Genomic DNA, 26,215 nt, shown 5'->3' with positions numbered 1-26,215 from the left:
CGCACAAGACGACAAAAGACAAAGTGCATATGGGCGACTTTGTGGTGAACTGGGAGGTTTTGCCTCTATCGATTCAAGATGCAATCAGAATCACTATTGACTTGAGATATGGATGTTTCCAACCCGTGTTCCATGCTTGCTTGTGTTAGCCGCTCGCCGTACCCGCTAAGATGAGACTTCGTACCGACATGCCTGTTCCTCGTCGGTTGGATCACCGCTTGGTTCTTTATTCAACACGTTCTCACCCAGAATACAACGCCTGAGAAATAGATCCGTGAGGCTGGCGGTTACCGCCAGTTATAGCAGAAGGCAAAAAGAACAAATTAAAAAAAACGACATGGTTTCTAATAATAAGCTACATTGACGATGCTTGTGGACCTACTTTGCCGTCCTAGTCGCCGAAAACTGCATCCCGAACACTCGCCCAGAGCTGCAGCCAATTGCAATCGTCGATCCTATCACCCCGTATTGCCGCGGTCGATACTCTGAAGGCAGCCACAGTACATTCTTTCCATCTTTCATGATCCACATCCTATCGGTGGACAATCCGTAGCCATGATAATGGGGATCCTCTAAGATTTCCTGCGTCGCTTGTGAAGACGACAAATCCAGATCCAAAACACCTAGATCTGTATAAATTCGCGAGCTGCTCGTCGGATCAAACTTGAGATCAAATACCACTCTATTGGCGTTGATGGTTTGCATGCAAGCGCCAGTCGCCAGATCCCAGATCCTGATTGTCTCATCGCCTGCACTAGATGCTAGCAGCTGGTTATTGGCGGAGAAGGCGACTGAAAGTACTGAGAAAACATGACCTTCCAGCGTGTGGAGGCAGTCTCCAGTGTCAAAGTCCCAAACTTTGATAACATCGTCATCTGAACCCGATGCCAGTCTCCGAGTGTCCGCTGAGAAAGCAACTGCTTTCACTGAACCACCATGCCCCTCAAAAGTCCGAAGACAGATGCCCGTACTGGTATCCCATACCTTTACTGAACAATCGACCGACCCAGAGGCGAGGTGCTGCCCATCTTCAGATAAGGCAATGCACTTGACTGACCCAGCGTGGCCCTCAAAGGTCTGAAGACAGGCTCCGGTCGATATCTCCCAGATCTTAATCGTATCATCGCTTGAGCTCGACGCAATCGTCTGGTGATCTTTGGAGAAGAGAAGCGACGTCACTAATGTCGTGTGTCCTGCGAGTGTGCGGATACAACTTCCCGTAGCTGTATCCCAAATCTTGATATCCCCTTCGCGTGCACTTGAGGCAATTTGCTCGCCGTTACCCGAACACGCGATGCACGCAACTCCGCTATCGTGTTTCTGCACCACCTGTACGTCGTCGATTATTTCTGCGTTCCAGATCCTGATTCTCCCATCGATCGCACCGGAAGCAATCCGGTAGCGATCTTGTAGACAGACAAGCGATTCCACCGTGTCGGCATTTCCCTTTATGGTCTGTACACAAGTCCCTTTCATCGTGTCCCAGATCTTGATTGTCTGATCGTAAGAGCCCGAGGCAAGATATTCATCGCTTCCTATGCAGGTGTAGATGACTGACGTGATGTAGCGCTTGTGGCCGATAAGGGTGTGCAGACAGGTTCCCGTCTCCTCATCCCAGATTCTGATTTTGTTATCCGCAGAGCTGGAAGCGATTTGTTGTCGAGCCAGTGTGGAGGATATGGCGATTGAGTATACAGAGCCACTATTGCCTTCGAGCAGCCGAACGCAATCCCCTGTAACCGTATCCCAGATCCTAATCGTGCCATCGTTTGAGCCGGAGACGAGTCGTTGATCATCTTCGTCCAAGAAGACGACTGAACTAACAATGCTGTCGTGACCCTCCAACGTGTGGAGACAAGCTCCCGTAGTGGCATTCCAGATTTTGATTGTTTGGTCGTGCCCGCCTGAAGCGACTTTCTTGGTGTAGCCCGAGAAGGCGACTGACTGCACGGAGCTGACATGACCGGAAAGGGTGCGGACGCAAGTTCCTTTCTCAGTGTCCCAGATCCTGATAGTAGAGTCATATGAGCTTGAAGCGAGTCTCCATCCATCGTCGATACAGGCCAAATCGACTCCTGTTATTGTGCCAGTATGGCCCGTAAGGTTGCGAATACAGCGCCCAGTAGAAACAGACCAGAGTTTTACGGTCCAGTCTGATGAACCAGAGGCGAGTATTTCGACGAGCCCATTTTCCTTGAAGTTTCGCAAAAAGCCAACAGCGTTTACGGCGCCAGAGTGTCCATCGAGCGTCTGGAGACAGGCGTCCCATTCTTGATCCATGTTTGGCATGGAACTTATCCACTTTGGTGTTTCCTTGCCGAAGAACTCTCTCACCAAGCTGCGAGAAGGACTGAACACGAGACTTGAGGCGTAAGCTTGCAAGGGTGCCGCTTCTATGACCTGGCCATGGGAAAGGATGAATCTGTATGCGTCTGAAACCAGTTTCGTTACTTGAGGTGCTCCGGATTCTTCCTATTAGATATCAAGGTTAGTATACACTCTATTTCGCGACATACTCTGAACTTACCACAAGTGCTACTCTGAGACGATCCATTGCGCTGATCCCCCCTGGTAATTTACCCAGCAGGCTGAGCGCTTCCAGCCAATACAGGTATTTCTCTCGTAGAAAGACATGGACGGTGCCGTCGTCCTGTAAATGCTCGATGAGACCTGCACCTAGTCTGGGATATACGTGAACAAGGTGATCAATCCAGTAGACGCAGGAATATTCAGCTGAAGCCAATGGGTTGGGATCGGGTGGGGATACTTCATCTATGAGAGTCCCTAGCTCTCGCAGGCCGTATATGTCACGCTTCAGAGCTTCCGACATCACCTTGATGGATCTCGAGGATATAACGTGGTGATGATGTATGACGCCAGATGGCAAGACTTGATCGCTGGCTTGGTTCAGCAGAAAATCCTTTGCCGACTGATGGATGAAATAAATTGCATCATTTCTGATATTCAGGAAAGAGCCGCAGCATCCAATGAATTCCTTCACGGTTTCGATATCTTCCTTGAAATCTTCGAGTGACTCCGCAAGAGACGTCAGTTCCTTCAAGGTAATTGGGCGGTAGGTGACGGAAACGGTGGCGAGGATGTCCTTGCACAGATCCGCGTCAAGGGAATCGCTGATTTGCCCCATCATGCGAGTATATAGCGCATCGAGACCGGCTGGGAACGTGTGGAGTTTTGCAAGCGTATGCCATCTGCGGACCTTGGGATCTCCAAGTTCCCGGCAGACCAAGGCTGCCCAAAGGAATGTGTCGTCGCTGTTGGCTGCCAAGTATTCCAGAACGGCTTGTCGTGTTTTCTCGTCGTATTTCTTCTCGCGGGACAGCTGGTCGACCTTGTGCCCAATGAATGTGCGGACGGCACTCGAGACGGAAGATTCGTTCAACTCAAGGGACAGCTGGATGCTCTCGATGGCACCCAGCTTTTCCTCAATATCTGGCCAGTTACGACTCGATAGGACCCATTTAGCGCTGGCTGAAGTCGACATTTGACAAATGAAGTCGAGAAGCTCGGGCAATCCAGTCACGCACTCGTCGAGTGCATCAATGATAAGCGTTACACCATCCAGTATCGGGTCATCGAGCATAGCAGTGAGCATCTTGGACAAGGTCCCCCAGGCTACGTTATCCTCAAACAGTTGCTTGCCGACATGGTCATACTTTTTGGGAACGTGAGAAATAAGGGACGGAAGTTGGTCGATGAGGACGTAAACAATACCGCGCAGCACAGCTGTTGCAGTGCGGAGGGTTGGCTCAGTGGCTTGGCAAAAGAAGTAGGACATGGCGTGTGTCTTTTCTTTCACCAATTCGTCGATGATTCCGCACAAAAGCATTGTCTTGCCCTTGCCAGGATCACCTTTGATCCAGAGGAGTCGGCTCTCAGTCTCGGTGCGCCATCGGTTGAAGTCGGCGTGTTCGAGAATCCAGCTGTATGAATCCTTGAGCAGGCCGCCTTTCGTTTCCTGGATTCGCGTCTTGTTGTCTCGGGGATCGGTCTCACGTAAATCGTGTAGACATTTGTTGTAGTTGTCGTCTTTTCGAATTTTCGCCTGCTGCTCTTGGAACTTGGCCTGCTGTTCCTGGAATTTTGTTTGCTGCGTGGTTTGGGCTAAAAGAGCCGAGTAGATGTCCTGGAGCTTCGACTCTTGGGAGACGGCGGCTTCGGCAATACCTTGAAGATGCGACTTGACCTGTTCGGTGTTGTATTGCTGAGAGTCGTTTCGCACAGCAACCTCCGCGTCCTGGATGTCTGTGAGTTGGCCATTCCAATCATCAAGCTTGAACATATCCCTCAGGAAGACGACGGTTTGGTTTCGGTGGTAAATGCAGATACTCCTCATCTGGTAGAGGAGGAGCTTTTTGTAGAGCTGGATGATGTGCTTCTCTAGTTCGTCTCGAAGCCCTGCAGCAGAGCTTGCAGACCGATTTTTATCAAGGAGAAGGCCGGCCAAGTTCCAATACCAATCCATTCTCGATACGACGTAAGAAACTCCACGGCGGTTAATGCCTGCCTCGGTGATTGGATTTGAGAGAATCTATTAAAAATTGAGTGTGAGCAACCATGTCTGTACAAACCAGCGTTGTGTCGTTCGAACTCACATCCAGTGCTAAGCAGACGCCCACCCAAGCGACAGAAGCTTCGGGTGATGCCTGAACTGCCTTGTCGACAATTCCTTTCATGATGGATGCTGTTTGAAAACCGCCTTCAATTCCTTGCTTGACAGATGCGCCCTTCGCCGTCTTTTCCAGCCCCAGACGGACAAGTTCTTGCATCTGATGCGACCGCTCCTCTCGGGTTTGTCCGATGTCATTCTTCTGCGATGCAGGTGGCGAGTCCCCGGCATGAAGTTGGCTGGATAGAATCTTCTCGTACGTTTCTACCACGTCGGGCTCGTTGGATTTGAGCTGGTCGTAGGCCTCATTCCAAAGGCATTCTTGAAGGCTCTCGGTTGAGATTGGAGCCTGGGGAGGGGACGAATTTGAGGCGGGCTGAGAGACATGTTGGGAAACGGGTTGGGATGTGGATTGAGGGGTAGATTGAGAGGCGTGCTGAGAGGCGGGTTGAGAGGCGGATTGGGAGGCGGATTGGGAGGAAGATTGAGACGTCGCTGGCTGAGAATCTGGTGGAGATGGCTTGACCGGCGGTGGGACAGGATCAGGTGTTGTAGCTTCGTGCGACCCTTTGAACTTGGAGCGCAGGTTTTTGAATAAATGAGGCGCCATGATTGGCGAGAAGTCGATTTGAAGCCGCTGTGGGATCTGGTGGCGGCGACTATGGGTTGTCGCGTTCCGAGAGATGATGCATCAGTGAGATTGCGCGAGATTTAAAGGCGGGGGCAGATATTCGGAGTTTGAAGCCAAGGAGGATTCGCAATGTGTTACATGACGTGTCTCCAATCTACAGGGGCTTGAAGGCTGTGCAACATCCCTGGCCGGGTGGTTCAATGTCCAATAGGGGGTTGATTATACTGGATCCATTGTTCATTGTCAGCCCCAGCGTCAACACACGGCACTGGTTGGACCAAGTACGAGATGAAGAGTGCGGCCACCGTCGTAGGGCTGACGGGGATGGCCAGGGTTTAGTATGCGGGTGTTCAATCATTAATAGTGGACATGTTGCAGTCTCAACACCGCTTAATTTACAAAAACCTGATCATCAGACAGGAAGCAGTCACGGCACCCGAATTCGTGGTCGATAAATGACCAATGATCTATCCGAGCGTGCCGGGGACGATAGATTGACACGTTGAATGTCGGTAGATGATAAGTCAGGTGCCCTAGTAACGGATCAACCCACTAACGGATCACCCCACTTTAAGCCGCGTTGACCACAACGCGTCTCCGACCACACGCGTTTCTTCCTTCCACAACATCTTATTGGGCAATTCAACCTCTTTGAGCTATTCAGCATGCCCAATTACACCCAAAATGACCTTCAATTGGCTATCCAAGAAGTTGCTGAAGGCACCTCAATACGCAAAGCAGCCAATCATCACAATATTCCCTATACAACCCTACACAGTCGGATCAATAGCAGAGAAACGCGTCACAAGGCTCACCAATGGCAGCAAAGGCTTTCTACACATCAGGAAACGGAGCTCTGTAATTGGCTTATTCTTCAAGACAAGCTGGGTATGGCTATGACTCATGCCCAGATCCGGAAGTTGGTTATTTCCATTTTGGGCGCAGCCGGCGATGACCGACCTCTCGGAAAACGCTGGATAGCCGGGTTTTTAAGCCGCAATCTACAAATAAAAACACTCAAAGCCAAGGGAATTGACTCAAAAAGGATAAATGGGGCCAATCCGTATGCTATTGGCAGGTTCTTTGATATATTGGACCAACCAGGTATCTGCAATATCCCTCCGCATAACCGTTGGAATTGGGATGAAACTGGGATCTTTTAAGGGATCGGAACCAACAGGCTTGTACTTAGCCAATCAGAACTACAATCAACTATTAAGAAACACCCGGACAGCCTTCATTGGACTAGTATTCTTAAGGCTATTTCCACAACTGGAAAGTACCTTAACCCATTGGTTATCTTCAAAGGCAAAAACTCACAATAGCAGTAATTTCCAGAGGATATGAACTATCTGACTAATTGGAACTTTACATCATCTGAAAAGGGCTGGACTAGTGATGCAATTAGCCTAGAATGGCTAAAAGAGATCTTTATTCCAGGATTAAAGACAAAAAGACCCAATAAGAAGCGACTTCTTATATTAGATGGCTACGGATTACACGCAACGTCCGATTTCATGCATCTCTATATAGCCAATCGAATCCAATTAGTCTATTTACCGCTACATACAAGCCATATTCTTTAGCCTCTTAATATATCAGTCTTTGGGCCAATTAAGGCTGCATATCAAGCTACATTAACCCTAGCCAATCCCCTTGTTAATACCAGCCCAATAAGGAAAGAGACCTTCCTAAAGTGCTATTTTAAGGCTAGAAATACCGCCCTGACAGAAGCCAATGCAAAGGCTAGATGGAAAGGGTTAGAATTGTGGCTAATGGACCGAAATAAGGCATTGGGTAGTCGGTTCGTTATTGATAACCCCAATCAGACTATTACAGTCCAATCAGCTAATCCCTCGCCTTCAAGACTGAATCAGAGGTTGGAAAATAACCTATTTACAACCCCTAGTCATTCAAGGGATGTATAGTTATTGGTGCGGTCACAAGGTCGACCTAGCTATAATAGCCCAACCACAAGACATCTATTTCGAACTGTGGGTAAGGGTCTAGATGCTCTAGGGATGAAAGTATCAAAGCTAGAGGAGGAAAATAGGGCTCTAAAGCAGCAATTAAGCCAATCGAAAAAGAGAAAAAGAGCAGCAGTTAAAAGAGACCCAAATAAGCTTTTTATCTCTATTCAAAATATTAGAGCAACAAGAAGCCGGATAGAACCTTCTAAGTTAGAATATTCAGAATAAGTAGCTTTTACTAGAATTTCATTGGTTAATTTATAAATATTTAAAATCTTTAGTCTTTTTTTTATTTAAAAAGTCTTTAAATTGACCAATTAGAATACTTGGTTGTTGTTTTATTTGTATTTGAAGTTGATAGGTAGGTCTATTGATCATGTAAGTGGGGGTGATCCGTTAGTGGGTTGATCCGTTACTAGGGTAGTTGACTTAGTCAAAATTCGAGAATTCATCCAATCGGCAATACCATATTCACATGCAGTCAAAGCGCATTTCCAATGAACATGTACCATAAATAGGCCCGAAATCCGTGGTAATTCAGCAGTACAAGACTAGAGAAGATTAGGACATCGCCGAGCGAAATGCAGATCTGTTGGTTGTTGGTTGTTGGTTGCTACACACTGGAAATTAATACGACAGCGTGTTGGCCAGCCCTCTCGGCCCATCGTTCCGGGGAGCGCGGGGCCTGTAATTAGCGGACAAATAAACAACTTTCCCCTGTAGAGCTCTAATTCAATCCCAGACAGCGGCGGGAGCTGCCTAAAATGCTCCCGATCCGTTCCTTGTGGATCACCTTCAAGACCCCCCCGGAAGATACCTAAAGTGTGAAATGTCAGGTGAGCTAATAATGCGAAGTTCTTTAAATAATCTTGATGCCCAAACTTAACCCGCCATTGGCTCGACATTTTAGGTGGTGCGACTTATTTTTCTCACCTCGAGAACCTGACTTGTATGCATACTGCCGAAGACGCTTGAATTCCCGTGGGTTGAGCTGGCCGACATCACAATCCACCATGGCGGGAAGAGATCAACACCAGGAGGAGCTCGTCAGGGCAATGATGGAGCTCGACATGTCAGTTACCGGGCAAGGGACACCGCTCACTCAACCACTCGCTGATGCCGCTCACCGACGAGGAAACGTTCCGACTGGCATTGAAGACCATGTACGGGGAGCCAGCCGTCCGAAGGGCAAGCCCCCGCTGTGGGTAGTCGATCGCACCCTGGAGCCGCAGATGATAGGAAAATTCATCAGCTTTCTCTCTTTTGGCCATCTGCCTGGCGGTAGGAAAACATCACTCCCACGACCGACGGCCAGAGAGGTGCTCAGGATCGTGCGGCCCTTCTCCGAGTGGGCTCTGCCGCCTCACAACCACAGCAACCGATCAACAGTTGACTGGATGGGCGTGCGAATCGGTTCCTACGAAGATGGGGCGCGGCTTATGGTAATCTCAAAGGAGCTTCACTCTATGAAGACCAGAGTGTGGGAGGGCCTTGCTCCCCTGTCCGAGAGGCGCTGGAAGGATCTGAAGCTGGACGATCCCCAAAATTTCCACGCTGCCTGCCAGTACTTGGTGGCCGTCACCAACGTGTTTCACTATCTGAACCATAGAGTGGTCAAGGACAATCTGCGAAAGACGTGCAATCTCATCTGGGATCATCTCAAGCCATACGAGGAAGCCATCAACGCCCTGCGAAGCGCCGCCTCGCCCGAAGGCTACCACCAACCCGTTTCCGTCACGAGCCTCTGGTACGAATTCATCAGCGCCCACTACAAGTACATCTCTGCCAGAGCTCACCAGTGGGTGATTGAGCACGTCTACCGTCTCAGGGCGCCAATCGCAGCAGCCCTTGACATCCACAAGCCGGTAGCTCCAGGTGCCCACGACGCAATCCAATGGTATCTCACCAACAAGATTCACGATCTGCAGGGAAACGTTGTGCACGCTGACAGCACCATCTTCATGCCTACCGACGGCTACAAGGGTGACCCGCTACCAGCGCAGGATAACGTGCTGTTGACTGAACAGGATCGACGACCCTTTCGCGAGCAGCCCATCACCTGGCATGCCAATCAAGAGCGGCGCGTAGCCGACTATACTGCACGACTCAGATACGTGGCGCGACAGGAACAATACAAGGAAGTCGCTCAGGCCGGGGTGCAAAATCTTGTCTCCCGTCCTATGAACGACCCTACGGAAATTACCCTCATCATCCGCAGCGAACTTAGTAGTCAAACAATTACCCGGAGGGAACTTCGTGGGGAACCCGAACCACTGGGGTTGGGTCTCTGGCTCGATTATCTCAGGAACAATGTTGATAGCAAGCTACTTAAATGGAGCTATGTTGCGTATCGGCTCGACCATGAGCACAATGATGGCCAATGGAACTACTTCAAAGAGAGGTTTGAAGCCGACAGTGCCGACTGGGGCCAAGAGTATGCAGGAATTGACGAAATCCGAAATATCTCCAAGATCCACTGGTTGGACGGAAAGGAGTTGGGTATCGAAGACGGAAACATAGAGGCTGCCAAGAAGTGAGTTCGTTATTGATATCATTTATAGCCATTGCACTAACACGCCATTTCAGACATTTTATGGAATTCGTCAAGTCTGAAAATGCGCCCAGGCAGGCTCGTCAGAAGATGTTCCTTGTGGCCGATGGCGATGTTCTTCGATCGTACTTGAAGCCAGGGAGAGTCAAAGAGGGCTTTATCCTAGCAGTAGACGCTAAATTTGATCCTCTCGAAGCCACACCCGATGAGCAATCTCCCGGATACAACGGATCTGTGCGAGTGCTCGGAAGTTTGCTGTGGGACGACCTCGGCGCCATGGGCCTGATGCAAAATCAGGGGCTCAGGGATCTCTGGCCTTTGGCCTTCAACAATCCATCGCGTATTTATGAGGGGCCACTGCCAAGGTCGGTAATGCCATCGGGGGCCCCAGTCGCAGAGAGCGTGGCCATGGCCCAGAGGTATTCCGCGCCCCAGCAGGTTTCTTGGATTGTGGTTGCATGCATTCTAGGAAACTACTTCTTTGGCGGGTCGGAGCAGTGACTTCCCAATTTTTGGCTTATTATAAACGAGGAGAAGACCAGTAAGGATCAACATTGGTCAGGGGTTGACAAATTGTTGAGGATCGAGCGTGCGTCGCTGGTATTGGTTTACTAGAAGACCAGTGACTAGCAGCGAGAAGATAATTACATAGAATTTAATCCATAAAGCTACTTGCTCCAGCTATCTACAAGTTGAAACAGCGCTTCATCAGTCCCAACATTTCCAGGAAATACGACATACGGCAAACTAGGCCACTTCGATGATGCTTCGTCGCACCTCCAGAGCGGCACCCCCGACGCTGCCTGTCCCAGAATAAGAGCTCTTTGCATTCTAAGTCCCTTGGTGGCCATATCTGAGGATGTGATGCCTCCTTTGGCAATGATGTATCGTGGCTTCGTCTTGAGCTCAACCAGGAACTGAACGAGAGCGTTTGCCACAATAGATCCAATCGTCAAACTCTTGGCCTTGTCTGCATCTTTGATCAACTTGCGGCTTGTCATTACAAGCGTATCCTGTCCTCTGGTAATTTCGCGCTCGGCGATTGCGATTGCATCGGCAACGGCTTTTGAGGCGTCTTCGGGGGACTTGAGCAATTGCTCCACCTGAAGCTCTACCACCGTCAGACGGTCACCACTTGAAGCTATTAATTTGTTGAGCTGCGCCGTCGTCTTTGGGACGTAGGACCCAGCGATGATCAAGCCGCCCACGTGTGGAGAGAAGGAGAGCTGGGAAGACGAGATGGGCGCGATCTGAGCAATCGCCAGCCGCGCGGATACAAATGCGGCTCCTGTTCGGTAGATGTACCGCTTCCCTTGGCTGGCTGCCCTCAACACGGCCAACACAACGGCGTCGACATCTTGATCTGTGGTGGCGTTTACGACCACGACAGATCCTTTTGGTACCTGAAGTAGCTGTTCAAATAACACGTCTGGATCTCTGTTGCGAATAACGTCGAGACTCAGCGAGGCCACAGTATCAGCCGGGATGCGGCCCATGCTCTTCTCTTCCACGTAGGCTCGGAGATTTGAATTGGCGTACCCAAACGTTCCGTCCTTGGCGAAGGGTGTGTCCGCAGCTGGTGTTAGAACATCGCCTTCGACCACGTAGTGCACGTCGTCAATCGTGTATCGACCTCCTTGGAAGAAAAAGGGACATAGAAGACACGCATCTGCAGCCCCAAGGACTCTTTCTGCGACGTCGACCTCTAGCGGAAAGTGGCCCCGAAGAGTAGAATCGCTACGGAGCACAATCTCAAAGGCAATGCCAGTAGCGGCCGAGGCGGCTTGGAGGTTGGTGCAGATCTCAGTGATGAGTGCTTCCGCCGGTTCCGGATGCAGGGCTCGCGAGTTGGTGAGGATGAAAAAGCCCCCGCCCGTAGGTGTTTGTTGAAGTTCAGTTGACAGTGTTTTCGTGTCCCAGATCAGCAGAACTGGGATGTTGTTGCATGTTTGCGTGCCGGTAGGGTCATCGTCTAAAATTACAAGGACTGGAGCTCGGGCAGCAGGGTCTTGCAGGATGGCTCGTACCTTTGCCTGCGGTTCGTCTGTGATGACGGGGGGGAGACTGGAGAGTGTGGCTGAGAGTGGGAGGGCCATGATTGTCAAGTTTCGGTGACAACGAAGAACAAGAGAGAATTGGTAGGGACAGTCAACTTGCTGCGCTGACTATCAAGCCACTATAAACTAAGGTATGGTGTGAGAACACACATACGCATCTAAAGCTGGTGGGGGCGCATCGGTCTTACGGCCGAGAGGCGGCAATCAGGCCGGTGACCAACTAACCCAACTTGTCTTTGCCGATGTAGAGGGATACGACGGCCTCGGCTTAAATCCGATTCCAAAATATACCTCTCACATTACAAATAAATTATATACTGCCCCCTGTTCTAGACACTCTAACATTATTAGTATTTTAACGATAGGCATAGGGCATGGATAAATTACCTAACTGCCGTTTGTAGCGCCAGCACAGGCAAGACCTTTTCGACGTCGATTGTGAGAGCTGTCTATACTTAAACTTGTTTTCATACTTAGAGCTGAATCTGCATTCCATATGCGTTACCCGAAGTCTGAAGCCTGTACTCTTGCCCAATTTCAATAGCGGAACGACCTTGGCTTGCCTTCGAGCGTTTCAAGACGCCATATACCAATTGTTTGATCTCCTCTTTATTCTTGATTTGATACCAGTGGTCACTCTCGTACCTCCACTGGACCACACCGTGGCGAACCACAATGCGGTCTGCTAGGATTTCCAAGGCGTCTTCAACTGTCGATTGACTCACAACAGCCCCGTAACTAATCATCTGTTGAGCAACCTTGCCCAGCGCCTTTCGGTCTCTTGCGTAGATAGACTGGTAAGCAGATGCACAGACAATTCTTGCAATAACGACCTTCCAAGCCGTTGGTGCTTTTACCCTGGCGCAGTAGTGGAAATCGAACGAATAGTTTGGATTGCCTCCTTTCTGGAGAATGGCCTCCATAGTTTTAACTGTGAAGTCATTCCACGGGTTGTTTGATTCGACCGGAAGTAGTAGTAGCGGGTAGCCGTTACCAGTGGGTTGGAAGAGCCCTGGAGCCAATTTTGCAGCTGCCTGAACAAAACGACCACGTCCCTTGTTGGCTGCCCGTTCCTGCGAGTGACCTTTCCTGCCCGTACTCCCATCATGTGAAATGAGGCAGTCCTTGTTTGCCTTGGCGCTGACATACTGATAAACCCCAAACTTTGCGGCTTGGCAGAGAAAGCGACTTGCGAGGCTAATGTCTCCGGGTTGATTCCGCGCCTCTTTTGGGAAGGGGATCAGGATGTTCTTAGATACTGTAACATCATAAAAGTCGTCCATCAGGTGAATGATGTCAAATTTGTGTTCTGGGAGAGTCCTGGCCCCATGGTACATGTACTCCTCAACGGTGGAATCATAGACATTGGGGTCATTGCCAGGGACGGCTTTGAACAAGGCGAGCCTAGCCGCAAGAAGTTTGAGATGAATATCGTCGGATATCCGTTCAAGCTTTCTCTGCGCTTCCGGGCTCCCAATGTAATCTTTCACCGTCTTGTGTAGATAATGGACCTTGAAGTCACATGGATTGAGCGTTGACTGGCCAGGATGCTGGTTACTCCTGTCCATCTCAAGTAGACCCTTGCTTCGGCTGTTAATTCGAAGTCTCATGGAATTCACTCTGTCTTTGATTTGCTCAGGCGTCATAGCTGCGCTCTTCAGCCTCAAGGCAAACTTGATCGGGTTCTCTTCATCTGCGAATGAGAGAAGGAGGGCACGAGGAGGTTCAACGCACGCTTCCATAAGCGCAAAGTACTCCGTAGCATGTCGTCGATAGAAAGGATCAAGACTGTCTAGAATCCTTCCGTATAGTTTCTCTAAGTCGGGGGGCAGGAGATCGAGCCGCCTTTTGAGATCGATGACGCGGTCGCCGAAGCGAATTCCCGACAATAAAGAATTGACGACGAGCTGAACCCATAAGAACACCCCTGATGCCTTCACGACAACTTCTTCAATGAGAGCTTTAGCAAAATTGGTCTCACTCTGTAGCAGATCCTTGAACGATAGATCGCCGAGGAATCGACTGCTGACGTAGCTTTTAATATCCGAGTATGTAAGATCTTCCAGCCGCAAACTTGGCTGGTGTACGAAGGCTTTCTCAAACTCAACCCATGGACGACTAGAGACACAGAGTTTGACAGAGGATGCGGAGACGAGATCATGAAGAAGTGAGATCAACTCTTGATGATTGCCATCAAACTCGTCCAGGCCGTCAATGAACAACACAGGTGTCGCCAAGGAGTCGATGTGCATCACTGCGCGACGAAACATGGCGCCAACTTCGCCATGCGTCAAGGATCTTGGAGGTTCATCGAAAAGAGACAAGGCTTCCCATGCATTGGGCGAAACGAATGGTATCGCTTCGGGGTACGCCTGTAAAAGTTGGGCGAGTATCGTCAAGAACATGCCCGTAGTTGACTTCTGCACCATCGAACCTCCGGCCCAAAAGTAGAATGATGCCACAATGAATGGCTTCTCCTGGGTTCTGTTGTGCAAATACTTTGCACAACGGACTTCGGGAGGCGAGTATGCTCCAGGGGTTCGAGCGGGCTGTGTGACGAATTTCATCAGAGTCGACTTACCAGCTCCAGCCTTGCCAGTAATCCAGTAGAGCTGATCGTCTGACTGAAGCCAGTCTTTGAAACTCGACCATGAAACAGCATGAGGGTCATCGTTCGGTTCTTCAAAGATCCAGCGGAATGTTTGTTGATGAGCTTCAGCAATTCGCTGTTCTCGATCCTGATTTCCAGGGAAGTGGAGAGAGGCCAAGAAAATGCCGTACAGACTGGCTCTATGGCTCTCAGACATGCCGATCTTGGATGAAGCCTCGCCATCCCTCCCTCCCTGGTACACCTCGTTGACCAATGCTTGACGAAGGAATAGTTTTCCGTTACTGCGACTGGATTCCTGCAGTGGCCCAGCGAGATATTCAATCACCGCAGATCCAAATCCGTTACTTGCCAAAGAGGTTTCTTCCGGCAGGGTGTTGCGATCGCCCGTCAGTGTGGCTAACTTGTCGAGAATTTCTTGCTGGTTTTGCAGCGAGGTGTTGGCATGCATTCTATAAACATAGATCGTTAGCCTCCGTGCTAACGCGGCTCTCAGTTTACACTAACCTAAGTGAGAGTATCAACTTCAAAGTGAGTTGTTTACTATACTTGTCGAGTCGGTCCTGGAGGGCATTTATTTTGTCTTTATTCCAAAGAACCTTGAACGATTGAACAGCAGTGTCGCGCTTCAATCCTTTCGAGGGTATATGAATACTGCCCAGCGTCTCTATCATGTCCGATAAGGTACTAGCACATTCCTTGGCCAGTGTATCGTCGGAGTTGTCTCCAGTGGTCGCCTCGGAATTCGCTGATTCATCTAGAAGGGCATCTACCACAACCTGGAGGTTTTTGGCGAAGACTTGGTGGTCCGAGAGGCTGTCTAGGCCTTCTATGCCCGACTTGTGTATCTTCCGTGCTGTTACCACAAATTGCCTACTAAAGTCGACAACCTGCAGAATTCCTGCGACAAGGCCGAGAGTTTCGGCCATGGTCGTGGTATCGGTGCTACAGGCAAAATAGTGTCTGGATAATCGGGCTGTGAGGAGCGACAGGAGTCAAATGTCGTTGCCTTGAGGAACGAAAGGTCTTTATGCCCAACCCCGCTTCCCTCCGAAGCTTACGTCACGTGGTATGACTGTGTGTCAGATACATGCCGTCAGGCTGAAAACATAGTGAGTGCACTGCTATAATTAGTACCTGCTTCATTATCTGGGTCTATACTGCACTCTGACACAACGCCCCAGCGAGAATAGCTTCCAAAGGTTTTACGCTGGCTCGTTGTCTATTGAGTGGGGCTTGAATACTAGGTTATCGGGGGATTATCAGATTATATTTAATAATAATATTAATTAAATGTAATAGGGGAAACTAGCGGGTGTCTAGCTGCAGATATATACTCGGTGGTCATCTAGTATGCTGACCGATCGAGAGGCGATCTCCTTATGGTTAAATAGAGCAACCCCTTAGACTAAGAAGAGAGGGGTAAACTTCAGTCCTATTATCCTACAGAATATACCGTTTATCTGCCTGACTATCGTTATTGAATCCCCTGTGACTCGTAATAACCTATATCTGTATTATATTAAATCATTTTCCTCGGCTTTAAGGCTGGAAATTCATGATTAAGCACTTTAGGGCTTCATGCACTTCAATTACGGGGTGGACTTAGACTGACGAGGCGAAATGATGATCAATACCGGGGCGGCACAGATTTTTGATGCTCTGTCTCGAGCTCTCAAGGGTCGATATGTTATTCTGCCCCTAGATACCTTCTACCTATTGGACCTTCCCCCTTGTATCAACTGGCCAGATTTCCTCAACAACGCCCCTGCGATGCGCGTAGTAGACATCATGCAGGTTGATGGTGGGATCAATATGGCTAGGAATCATGTGGACGCGATCCCCAATCTTCAATTCCGGGGTTCCCTCCTCCCAATTCAACGAGCCGTGTTCGTCTCCTAGACACCCATACTCGTACCTTGAATCCTGGCATTCCGCTAGTCCGCTGTCCGTCGTCAAAGACTTGAGCCCGCTGTCGATGGTCACTTGTCGATCTCCCTGCTTGCTGATCACGGTCGACAGTATCGTCAGACTGTTGGAGTAGCGTGTGCCTATCGCGTTCCTGTAATCCGTATCCATGAAGATGAATGAGCCGGGCTGCAGCTCCGTCACGCCCGGCACTGTTGCGCAGAACTCGGCCGTCCCCGTGCCTCCAGTTGTGATAACATCCATGTTAAAGCCCTCCCTGCGCAACGCGTCTGCCGTCTCCGTCAAAGTCTTCATCGACTCCAAACACTGTTGTTTGCGCTCTTCCCGGTCGTGCAAGTGCTGTAGATGCCCCTCATAACCCTGGATGCCAATCAATCGCAGGTTCTTAAGCATGCCAACATGTCGAGCGAGGGCCAACACCGGTTCTCCTGGCTGGGCTCCTGTGCGGTGTAGCCCAACGTCCAAGTCTAGCAACACATGGATAGGATCGTCTGCAACTTCAGGCGCCTGCCCCAATGCATTGTTGATAGCCGAAGCGCCAGTCTCGCTGTCCACCACGATCCGGATGTTTCTATGCTTTTTGTATAGCTCAACCAGCCGATTGACCTTTGGTGCGCCGATGATCTCACAGGTGATGAGCAGATCGTCAAAGCCAGCACTCGTCATGGCTTCTGCCTCGCTTAGCTTGGCCACACAACCGCCTTTTGCGCCTGCGGCATTAAGTTTGTGAGCCAAGATGGCGCTTTTTGTTGTCTTGAGGTGGGGGCGAATATTGAGGCCTGTTGGGAGAAGAGAATCCATGAGCTTCTTAATGTTGGCTTCCATGAGGTCAAGGTCGACGATCATTGACGGCGTGTCCAGGCTTTCAAGCCGGTCACCAACGCTTGGGGAATAGGATGAAGCCATGTTTGATTGGATTGTTTGACTTGGGGAAATATTTTTTTCCGAAAAGAAAAAAGAAGTAGAAAATTAGCACAATCAAAGGAAACGAGCTAATGCCTGGAGTGAGAGAAGCACACTGATCTCGAAATTCTTTGGTGTTCGGACAACAAGTGAGGGGTTGCACGCATTTCGACCCTCCTCTTCGTATTATTGGTACAACGTTACATAATCGAACGATGATCCTTCCGCTCCACAGCTTATCTGCATCCCCCCTCTCGCCTCTCGACTCGTGACCCCATACAAGCACTTCGAGGGAGATGCGCCGATATACGGCCGCCATACTGACATGATCTAGGCAAAATGAAGGAAGCCGGGCTTGTGTTTGTGGGGTAGTACCGGCAGATGACACACTATAGTCCCCTTTGCCCATTCCCCGCCCATAAGTCGACCCGCCCTTCACTAGCTTAGTTCTTCGTAGGTCGACTCGTTTCGGTAGTTTACAAGAACCAACGGAACTCGGGAACATCAGGTCCTTCGCGGAGCCTCTGAGTCGGAACATCTGCAGCCGTTGTCTTCACTCCGTCCCTGCGGTTTCTTCGATGGTTGTCAAACATCATAAAGGTGCCCAAGCATCCGGCAATGAGACACCCGCATGCTCCAAACGCCGCCGTAGTGATTAATGCCGTCTCGTACTTTGGCTTCTCGTTCTCTCGGAAAATGTTACTGGAGACAAGGCCCATCACATTAGCCAGCGGGACACCCACCGATGTAAGAACTACACGACGACCCTCGTGCGCAATGTTGTTGTTGTACCAGGTCGAGAGAATGACGGATGGCGCAGATGTGCCCCAGACCATCATAAAGCAAGCGTAGTAAGCAAGCTGAATTTGAGCTTGAACATCTTCAATGGAGACGTAGATGATGAAGCCGATAAAAGTGAGAGTGAATCCAAGCATGATGAAGGGGAATCGTAGACGGAGCAAGTCAGAGCTAAAAGCCAGAATCAACAGCATGACAGCGCCGCCGATGTTGGGAGCCACTGTGTATAGGTTTGTCTTGACCGTATCGTACCCGAGACGACCGATGATCTGAGGCATGAAGAGCCCAACAGACTGGATCGGCACGCCGAGGCAGATCTCAATCATGAGAAAGCCGTAAGTTGAGGGGTATGTGAAAATCCGCAGCGAGTCCTTGAGATTGAACTTCTCGGACACGATAGACGACGAATCGACCTGAATACGGTGAAATGCAAGCGCCTTGTCTTCCTCGCAGAGGAATTTGGCCTCGCGAGCGCTGCGAGGAAGGTACCAGAAGGCAAAAAACGAGAAGAGAACCGATGCAGCGCCTTCAATGAGGAAGAGGTATCGCCATACAAAAAGCTTCGAGCGAATATGAAAGACGCCATAGGATAATAATCCGCTCTTTCAATTTAATATCAGTGAAATTGACTCATCATAAGCAAGGGAATTGGTACTTACAAAGGCGTTAGCAATGTTGGATGCGGCGTAAAAAAGGGCCAGTCGACGAGCCAACTCTCCTCTACGGTAGAAAGTTGTCAAGTAGTAGATAACCAACGGGAAAAATCCGGACTCGGCCATTCCCAGAATAAATCGCAGCGCAAATAGACCACCGAAGTTAGAAGCTGCCACAGAGAGTATGGTAGCAGACCCGAAAATAAACATGAGGATGGGCAAGACGCGAGCTGGGCCGAAAGTCTTGCCAAGAATAGCGACAGGTGGAGCAAATATGACATAGGGAACGAAGAATATGGAGACAAGCAAGTTGTACTGATTCGGCTTGAAGTTCAGGTCTAGATGCTGTCAATCCCGGAAGTCAGGTATGTTGGTTGGGAACCAATACCTTCGCTCAGCCCTGCAGATTCTGCATTGCCTAGGTTTCCTTTGTCCAGGGCATTAAAGAGGTCTAAATATTGCCATCAGCCTAAACAAGTCAATTTCTCACCCAAGTTGTGTTAATACTTACACATGACAGATAGCACGGGTAAGATTCGTACGTCGAACTTGCGACAAAGCCGCCTCTCCGCTTGGTGATCAACGACCCTTGCTGTTTCCTCGATGTCGCCGAATTCAACATCGTTGATAGCACCAGCTCTACTCTCGTCCTTTTCGGAATCCATCTTGTTGAATTTGAGCGGAGGGCAAAATGGGACAACCGCGGAAAGCAAGTTTGGTGCAAACCAACGGATAGATGAGGGTTCAACTATGATGTCGCCTTGAGCATGTAAGGATAGAAACTTAGAATGAGGGGTGTCGGGGGTTCAGAAATACTATGTAGCATTTAAAAAGAGCTTCCAGTGCTGATAATGATTGCCGGCCGATGCTTATCTTGTTACCTGGGTGTATGCAGGGCCTTCTGAAGTGGTGGGCTTGGGACACCGAGTTTTGAGAGCTGTGAGACACAGTTTTGCCGGTCAGATAACAACTGGCCATTGTGCCTTGTTTGTCTTTGGTACCACCGTCGATCACACTCAATCGTTGTGCATAGGAGTATCCCTACAGGCCGTCGCAATGTTGTGCCATTGATGTCCCCGCACTGTGTATCCAACCTCGCGACCGCACCAAGTAATTGATTGACACGAATACAACCTTCCCTTTCAGAGCAAGTGCCGTAGAGTATGATTTTATGCTGACTCGCTGCAGGCCTTATCGCCCCGATAATTGGTCGGCTTTGTACTTTTTAATACTCAGCGTTACGTTACATGCCAATCTGATATATCCCGACAGTCGCTTGCTTGCTGGTTTGCAAGCCCACCTGCGTACCTGCCACCTCCATCATGAGTACCCAACCACCTTATCCCCTTCACGAATCGGTCCTCGAGCGAATCGACCCCGAATATGCTGCTTTCTACAATAAGAACATCCTCGACAAGCAGCAGGTACACTTGCAACCTGTAGAGGCGTCGAGAACAAGCGGCACGCTTATCCCAGGCAGTGGTCCCTTGCAGCCCGTAGCCAGCACCGTCGACTATTCCATCGCTCGGGCCGAGAGCCAGGGACCTGACGTTAGAGTACGATGTTTCACTCCCCGAGGTAGTAAGCCGGCAGCTGGATGGCCTGTGTGTGTCTACTTCCACGGCGGGGGCTGGGTACTCGGGACAATCGACACCGAGAATGTAATTGCCTCGCATCTTTGCGCGCGAGCCGAGTGCGTGGTTGTCGCCGTCGACTACAGGTAAGTGCTGCCATTATTTCTCGTGGTTGGAGCACCCGACGAGGTATTAACTATTGCAAACAAGACTAGCTCCAGAAAACCCTTTCCCTGCGGCCGTTCATGATTCGTGGGAGGCTGTTCTTTGGGTGGTTGGGGATGGTGCGGAAAAGCTTAGCCTAAACACCACCAAGATGGCCACGGGTATGTATTATCCCAGATCTGTGCACCAACTCCCAGTGTCGTGTACGAGATATTTCCTTTGTATTGACTCTACATTAAATAGGTGGTTCGTCAGCGGGAGCAAACTTGGCTGCCATCATGTGCCAGAGGGCGGCTGATCGAGGAGGACCAAAATTCTCGCTCCAGCTTCTCTCAGTTCCCGTCATGGACAACACCGCCAACACCACGAACAACGTCTCTTGGAGAGAGAATCAAAACTCCCCTGCTCTTCCCGCGCCAAAGATGCTTTGGTACCGGAAACATTACCTGCCCGAGGAAGATGACTGGTCGCACCCCGAGGCGAGCCCTCTCTTCTGGAAGGGCGACTGGTCGAAGCTGCCACCGGCGTGCTTTGTACTTGGCGAATTGGATGTTCTCCGTAGCGAAGGGGAGATTTTTGCCGTGAAGCTTGAGGAAAACGGCGTTTCTACAGACGTCACCACCATGAGGGGCCAGCCGCATCCTTTCATTGCTATGGATGCTGTTCTGGAAGCAGGTTCTCGTGCCATCACGTTGTTCTGCAACGCACTACGCAAGTCCATGTATAGCTAGATCATCTGAGTGATAGTGATGAGCTAAATATGTCTCTTTTATGTTACTAGCTGAGGTAAAGGGGAATATCGGTGTTATTTGTGAATGGCATTCTAGGTATCTTCTCAATTTGGAGGACCGACGAGTGAATTCCTACACGGTTATCTAGCATCTGATTGGAAGCGTGTTTCTTTTTGCGGGGGACTATACACATCTCAAGACTCCCGTATATAACACTGCTAAGATTTCTTGTCAAATTTTTTAATCTGACTTTCCGTAGCCACCACCACCTGGGCTTCCTGTTAGGTGTTAGTTTCATTTCTCTTACTGGCATTGCCAATACTTACGGATGATGATTCGATCGCCCTTCTTCATCTCACAAGTGTTCTTGCCACCAAGCATAATCTCACGAGTCCCATACTCATCATGCCTAATCCATATGTTTTCTCCCCGCTTCCCCGGCCCTCCTCCTTGGATACCCGGAGGCGGGATCGTTCTCCGCTCGCTCAAAACCGACACCTGGACCGGTCGTCGGAACTCGATATCACGGATGCAACCATCTCCACCAGGGTGAATGCCTGCACCGCCTGAGCCCTTGCGGATGGAAAACTCACGGAGAATGCAAGGATACCGCTTCTCGAGAGACTCGGGGTCCGTGATGCGCGTGTTAGTCATGTGGACGTGGACTCCGGACTGACCTACCCAACTTGGGCCTGCACCAGAGCCTCCTGCTATGGTCTTTAGAGGTGTGAGTAGTCAGCGAAACGAAGACTTCTTGAATCCGTAGCATGCACACTTACCTCATAGTATCCGAAACCAGGTTTGACCTTGCCATCCACAAGCTCACCTCCATATCCAAAGGTTAGGTTGTTGCAAGTTCCCTGGCTAGCGGCCGCGGCTTGGAAAGCCTGGAGGACTAAGTCGGTGACACGCTGCGAGGTATCGGTGTTGCCGCCAACAGTAGCAGCACCACTGGACGGCGACAGAAACGTGCCCTCTGGTAGAATGACTTCGATAGGTGCAAGACATCCCTGATTGAGAGGAATGTCCTCATTGACGAGAGACCGCAGGACGTAGATGATTGCGCTGAAGGTAATGGCACGGGGCGCATTCAGGTTACCATACAGCTCGCCTGTTGTGCCTGTAAAGTCAAACGTCGCTGAGCCTTGTTCGCGGTCAATATGAATCTTCAGACACATCATGGAGCCGTCGTCCAGGTAGTCAACAGCTTCGAGGGGAAGGCCGCTGAACTCATCGTGAACTTTGCGGAGGAGACTGCGAACAATCTTCTCGGCATTGGTTTGGATGCCGTTCATGTATTTCTGCATAGAACATGTTTAGTGGTGCGATTTTCTGCTTGAAAAAAAGGAATGACCTACTTGAACAGTACTTAGGCCATACTCCTTGATACAGTCTTGGATCAAGCGAATGCCTTTCAGATTGGCCGCAGCTTGGGCTTTGAGGTCACTGACATTGTCGCTCCACGTCCTCGTCCCAGTGCATCCGGGATACCTGGCAGGCTTCTCAAGCATAATTTCGCGAAGTTCTTCTTCATTAAACCGCCCTTGTTCGATGAGCTTGAACGAGTGGAAAGAAGCACCCTCCTGCCAAATCTCCTTGGAATGCGGTGGCATCGAACCCGCGCAGATTCCGCCAATATCGGCGTGGTGAGCCCGGGAAGCGACCCAGAACAAGACATTGTTTGTTCCCTCTTCAATGACGGGCGTTATTACATTGACGTCGGGGAGATGGGAGCCACCCGCAGCGGGATGATTGGAGACGAGGACGTCGCCTGGACGAAGTCGGTTACCCCATAGCTCAGCTTGGTAGGCGACGGCGAAGCTCATGGCCCCTAGATGGCATGGAATATGAGGAGCGTTGGCAACGAGTCCACCGCTTGATGAAAAGATGGCACACGAGTAGTCAAGACGCTCCTTGATGTTGATCGACACCGACGTCTTTTCGAGTGAGCGGCCCATCTGTTCGGCAATGCTCATGAAACGGTGACCAAAGACGGACAGCTGAATGGGGTCAATATGGTCCTCGGCCTCCTCTGTCGCCTTAATCTTGGACTGTGCGGCCTTCTCCAGGACAAGATGGCGAGGAAGGACGGTCGCCAACCAGGAGGGCTGCACGAGAATCGTCTGTGTCTGGTCGAGGATGACTGAAGGCCCCTCGACGCGATCTCCAGGGGCAAGATCATCGAGCTTGTACAAGTTAGCGTCGCACCAGATGCCTCCCGTGTACAGCTTGGTCTTCTTGACGCTCTTCCCAGACGAGAGGTTGTTCGTCGGCGCAGACTTGAGCGCCTGGGAGATGGTCTCAAAGTTGTGACCCCTCGTTTTGCCGAGAGCTCTCACACGAATGTCATCGACGAGGATATCACGCTCGAGCGTAAAGCCAAATTCCTCGTGATGCTGACGAGTGAAGACTGAAGCAAAGTCCCAAGAGCCGGTAGGCTTTCGGATCATCAGTGAGCTGTTTGTGCCTGCGTATCGCAAGTTCAGAAACAGCTCCAATTCGACATCTTGGGCGGGAAACCCTTGCTGGATGAGCGCCCTGCTACCCTCATCGATCAGGGGCTTAAACTCGGCCTCAAAGTGGTTCTGAATGTTGTTCAGGCTGTCCGTTTTGGGGCGCTGCATCTCGTGGGTTAAGTCACCCAGAGCGATTCCATACGCTGACAAGATGGACGAGAAGCGGTGAATAGCGACCTGTTCGATGCCCAAGGCTTCGGCAACGTCGCAGGCATGTTGACCTCCGGCACCTCCAAACGTGACGAGAGTGTGATCGCTTGTCCTGATGCCTCTCCCTTCGGTTAGGGCGCGAATGGGTCGGCTCATGCTCTCGTTGGCGACGCGAAGAAAGCCACTCGCCACCTCCTCCGCCGTGAAATTCAAGCCGTCTTCAGAGTTGATGTCTCGCGTAAGCTCTGTAAAGGCTTTGGCTGTTGCTTCATAGTCCAGCAGCTCATCTTCGTTCGGGCCGAAGATGGCCGGGAAGTACTCTGGGAGAAGTCGACCGAGGAACAGGTTAGCATCGGTTACGGAGAGCGGACCTCCCTTGCGGTAGCACACTGGGCCCGGATGCGCTCCTGCAGACTGGAGGCTCGTCAGAAAGCTGACTTGGTTGAGAGACTGGAGAATATGAGTTACTTACGTCTGGTCCGATGGCAAAGAGGCCGTTCTTCCAGTGAAGAATGCTTCCTCCGCCAGCAGCCACTGTATTGATGTCCAGTTGAGGCACCTGAAGCGTTACCTCGGCGGTCTCGGTCTCAAAGACATGGTCGTATGTGCCTGCAAACCTGCTAACATCCGTCGAGGTGCCTCCCATGTCAAATCCTAGAAGAGGCCGGTTCTCAACGTCGTCGAAGCAGGATTTGGCATATCCAATGACTCCTCCAGCGGGTCCCGACAGGATCGCACGAAGGCCGGAGAAGTTTTGCCAGAGACAGAGACCGCCATCGCTTTGCATGAACAGAAGCTTTCTAGCAATGGCTTCTACGCCACCCCTGAAGCCAGTGCCAAAGCTTTCGACGTATCTCTTAATCATCGGTGAGAGGTAGGCGTCAGCAATGGCCGAATTTCCTCGAGGGACCATCTTAATCTGAATTTATGGTCAGTGATCGATTCGTGCAACCAACGTGTCGAACCAGGGTCGCTTACCGTTGGTTGAAGCTCTGATGATACCGAGACGTCGAATCCCATGTCTCGGGCAAGCTTGGCGACCTTGTTCTCATGGTCCGGATAGAGATAGGCGTGCATGAAACAGACGGCTATGCTCCTGTAGCCCTCGTCATATAGCCGCTCTAGTTGTCCCCTAACGACGTCCATTTCTGGGACTTTGAGAACGCGAATTATCTCGCCTGTCAGGCTTTCGACAAGTGATGAATCCTTGCTGATGTCAATAGGCTCTTTTTCAGGATTCTCAAGAAACTCCTCCATCGTCACTCGCTCGTCCACCTCAATCACCTCTTCGTAAAGATTCTCGAGCTTCCGCACCGAGAGGTCAAAGATATGCGGCCGAGCCTGGTTACCGATGACAAGGAGGTCTCGGAAGCCCTTTGTTGTCAAGAGTGCCGCCCGCTCGCCCTGCCTCTCGAGGAGAGCGTTGGTGGCAATCGTGGTTCCCATGCGGATAGACTCAATGTCATATGTGTCAATGAGCTCATCTCGTGGCAACCTCGTGCCCCTGAAAGTCTCGAGCACGCGTCGGATGCCTTCGGTTGGGGCATCCTTGTAGTTCTTGGGGTCGACTGAGAGAAGTTTGAAGACTTGCTCATGGCTCGTGTCTGGCACATAGGCATGGACATCGGTAAAGGTGCCGCCCCGGTCTGGGTGGAGCGGTTAGCTATGCTCTGTGCGGTCCTCTGGTACTCGGGGCGACTTACCAATTGCAATCCGGATCCTGGGCTGGACGATTGGAATGGACCCCATTGTGTAACTGCTCAACCTTGCCAGAGTGTCTCTTTCAAACGAGTTATTGGGAAAGATCGAATCTTGATCTTCTTGTGCATTGAGTAGTGATGACCAGGGGTTCTCTTGATACACGACCGTTGCCTTTTATCTTCCTTGCAACGGCTTGATGACCTTTGATCAAGTAGACTAAGTCTCTCTGTCGGAGAAGATCTCCAGGTAAGATCCATGCTACGTTATCTGAGAGATAGGCCGGCCCCACCGACCGAGGCCACCATTCCCGAGACTCGGCGGGACCGACCGAGCCAGGGACTACACCAAGCCCCACCTCACATCGTCTTATCAAGTGTAACAGGTAAGCTACGGGAGTTTTGGGCGTCACATAATGTAAATTTGATTATCAGTAGATTCGTTCCTTCAAGTTAGTCAAGGTCGATGAGCTCGTCTGACGGACCCCATACTTGCTGATGAACCTAGAGCAGTGCAGTTCAAAGACTGCCGCGATAACGAGAGAGGCCCCCTGACTGAAAACAGCCCCCCCCTTGAATCTTCCCCGTCCCCGATATAAACCCTGTTCCCAGGCCGCGATCAGCAGTAAATCAAAGCAACTCCAAGTCAACTAGC

General features: G+C 50.6%; 7 protein-coding genes across 7 annotated transcripts; 2 read left to right on the top strand and 5 right to left on the bottom strand.

Moving 5' to 3' along the window:
- Nucleotides 1–338: 338 nt before the first annotated feature.
- BGZ61DRAFT_453215 (WD40-repeat-containing domain protein) lies at nt 339–5,317 on the bottom strand. Its single transcript, XM_046246049.1, has 3 exons — nt 4,614–5,317; nt 2,528–4,549; nt 339–2,472 (listed from the first exon to the last, which is right to left on the bottom strand). Exons 1-3 carry the CDS (start codon nt 5,235–5,237, stop codon nt 379–381), a joined length of 4,740 nt encoding a protein of 1,579 aa, XP_046103843.1. The 5' UTR covers nt 5,238–5,317; the 3' UTR covers nt 339–378.
- A 2,981-nt stretch (nt 5,318–8,298) lies between these two features.
- On the top strand, nt 8,299–10,280 carry BGZ61DRAFT_353644 (uncharacterized protein; the record flags this gene model as incomplete). The annotated part of the gene is made up of 2 exons (XM_046240540.1): nt 8,299–9,761; nt 9,815–10,280. The coding sequence occupies 2 exons, from the start codon at nt 8,299–8,301 to the stop codon at nt 10,278–10,280; spliced, it is 1,929 nt and encodes a 642-aa protein (XP_046103842.1).
- Nucleotides 10,281–10,447: 167 nt separating this feature from the next.
- On the bottom strand, nt 10,448–11,875 carry BGZ61DRAFT_478761 (uncharacterized protein; the record flags this gene model as incomplete). Its single annotated transcript, XM_046249045.1, has 1 exon — nt 10,448–11,875. One exon carries the CDS (start codon nt 11,873–11,875, stop codon nt 10,448–10,450), a length of 1,428 nt encoding a protein of 475 aa, XP_046103841.1.
- Nucleotides 11,876–11,951: 76 nt separating this feature from the next.
- On the bottom strand, nt 11,952–15,432 carry BGZ61DRAFT_421646 (uncharacterized protein). Its single transcript, XM_046243512.1, has 3 exons — nt 14,952–15,432; nt 12,224–14,896; nt 11,952–12,174 (listed from the first exon to the last, which is right to left on the bottom strand). The coding sequence occupies exons 1-2, from the start codon at nt 15,371–15,373 to the stop codon at nt 12,310–12,312; spliced, it is 3,009 nt and encodes a 1,002-aa protein (XP_046103840.1). The 5' UTR covers nt 15,374–15,432; the 3' UTR covers nt 11,952–12,174; nt 12,224–12,309.
- A 626-nt stretch (nt 15,433–16,058) lies between these two features.
- On the bottom strand, nt 16,059–19,392 carry BGZ61DRAFT_421643 (major facilitator superfamily domain-containing protein; the record flags this gene model as incomplete). The annotated part of the gene is made up of 5 exons (XM_046243511.1): nt 16,059–17,298; nt 17,757–18,676; nt 18,734–19,065; nt 19,116–19,178; nt 19,239–19,392. The coding sequence occupies 5 exons, from the start codon at nt 19,390–19,392 to the stop codon at nt 16,161–16,163; spliced, it is 2,607 nt and encodes an 868-aa protein (XP_046103839.1). The 3' UTR covers nt 16,059–16,160.
- Nucleotides 19,393–20,041: 649 nt separating this feature from the next.
- Nucleotides 20,042–21,439, top strand: BGZ61DRAFT_391765 (alpha/beta hydrolase fold-domain-containing protein). The gene is made up of 3 exons (XM_046242835.1): nt 20,042–20,447; nt 20,512–20,627; nt 20,710–21,439. Exons 1-3 carry the CDS (start codon nt 20,050–20,052, stop codon nt 21,195–21,197), a joined length of 1,002 nt encoding a protein of 333 aa, XP_046103838.1. The 5' UTR covers nt 20,042–20,049; the 3' UTR covers nt 21,198–21,439.
- BGZ61DRAFT_478756 (5-oxoprolinase) lies at nt 21,438–25,612 on the bottom strand (the record flags this gene model as incomplete). The annotated part of the gene is made up of 7 exons (XM_046249044.1): nt 21,438–21,475; nt 21,524–21,914; nt 21,977–22,498; nt 22,556–24,277; nt 24,336–24,782; nt 24,842–25,509; nt 25,567–25,612. 7 exons carry the CDS (start codon nt 25,610–25,612, stop codon nt 21,438–21,440), a joined length of 3,834 nt encoding a protein of 1,277 aa, XP_046103837.1.
- Nucleotides 25,613–26,215: the final 603 nt, after the last annotated feature.

Source organism: Ilyonectria robusta (assembly GCF_021365365.1).
Source record: "Ilyonectria robusta strain PMI_751 chromosome Unknown BGZ61scaffold_11, whole genome shotgun sequence".
Classification (NCBI taxonomy): Eukaryota; Fungi; Ascomycota; class Sordariomycetes; order Hypocreales; family Nectriaceae; genus Ilyonectria; species Ilyonectria robusta.
The sequence above is the reverse complement of the archived record's forward strand: the minus strand, read 5'-3'. Positions and strand labels throughout refer to the sequence as shown.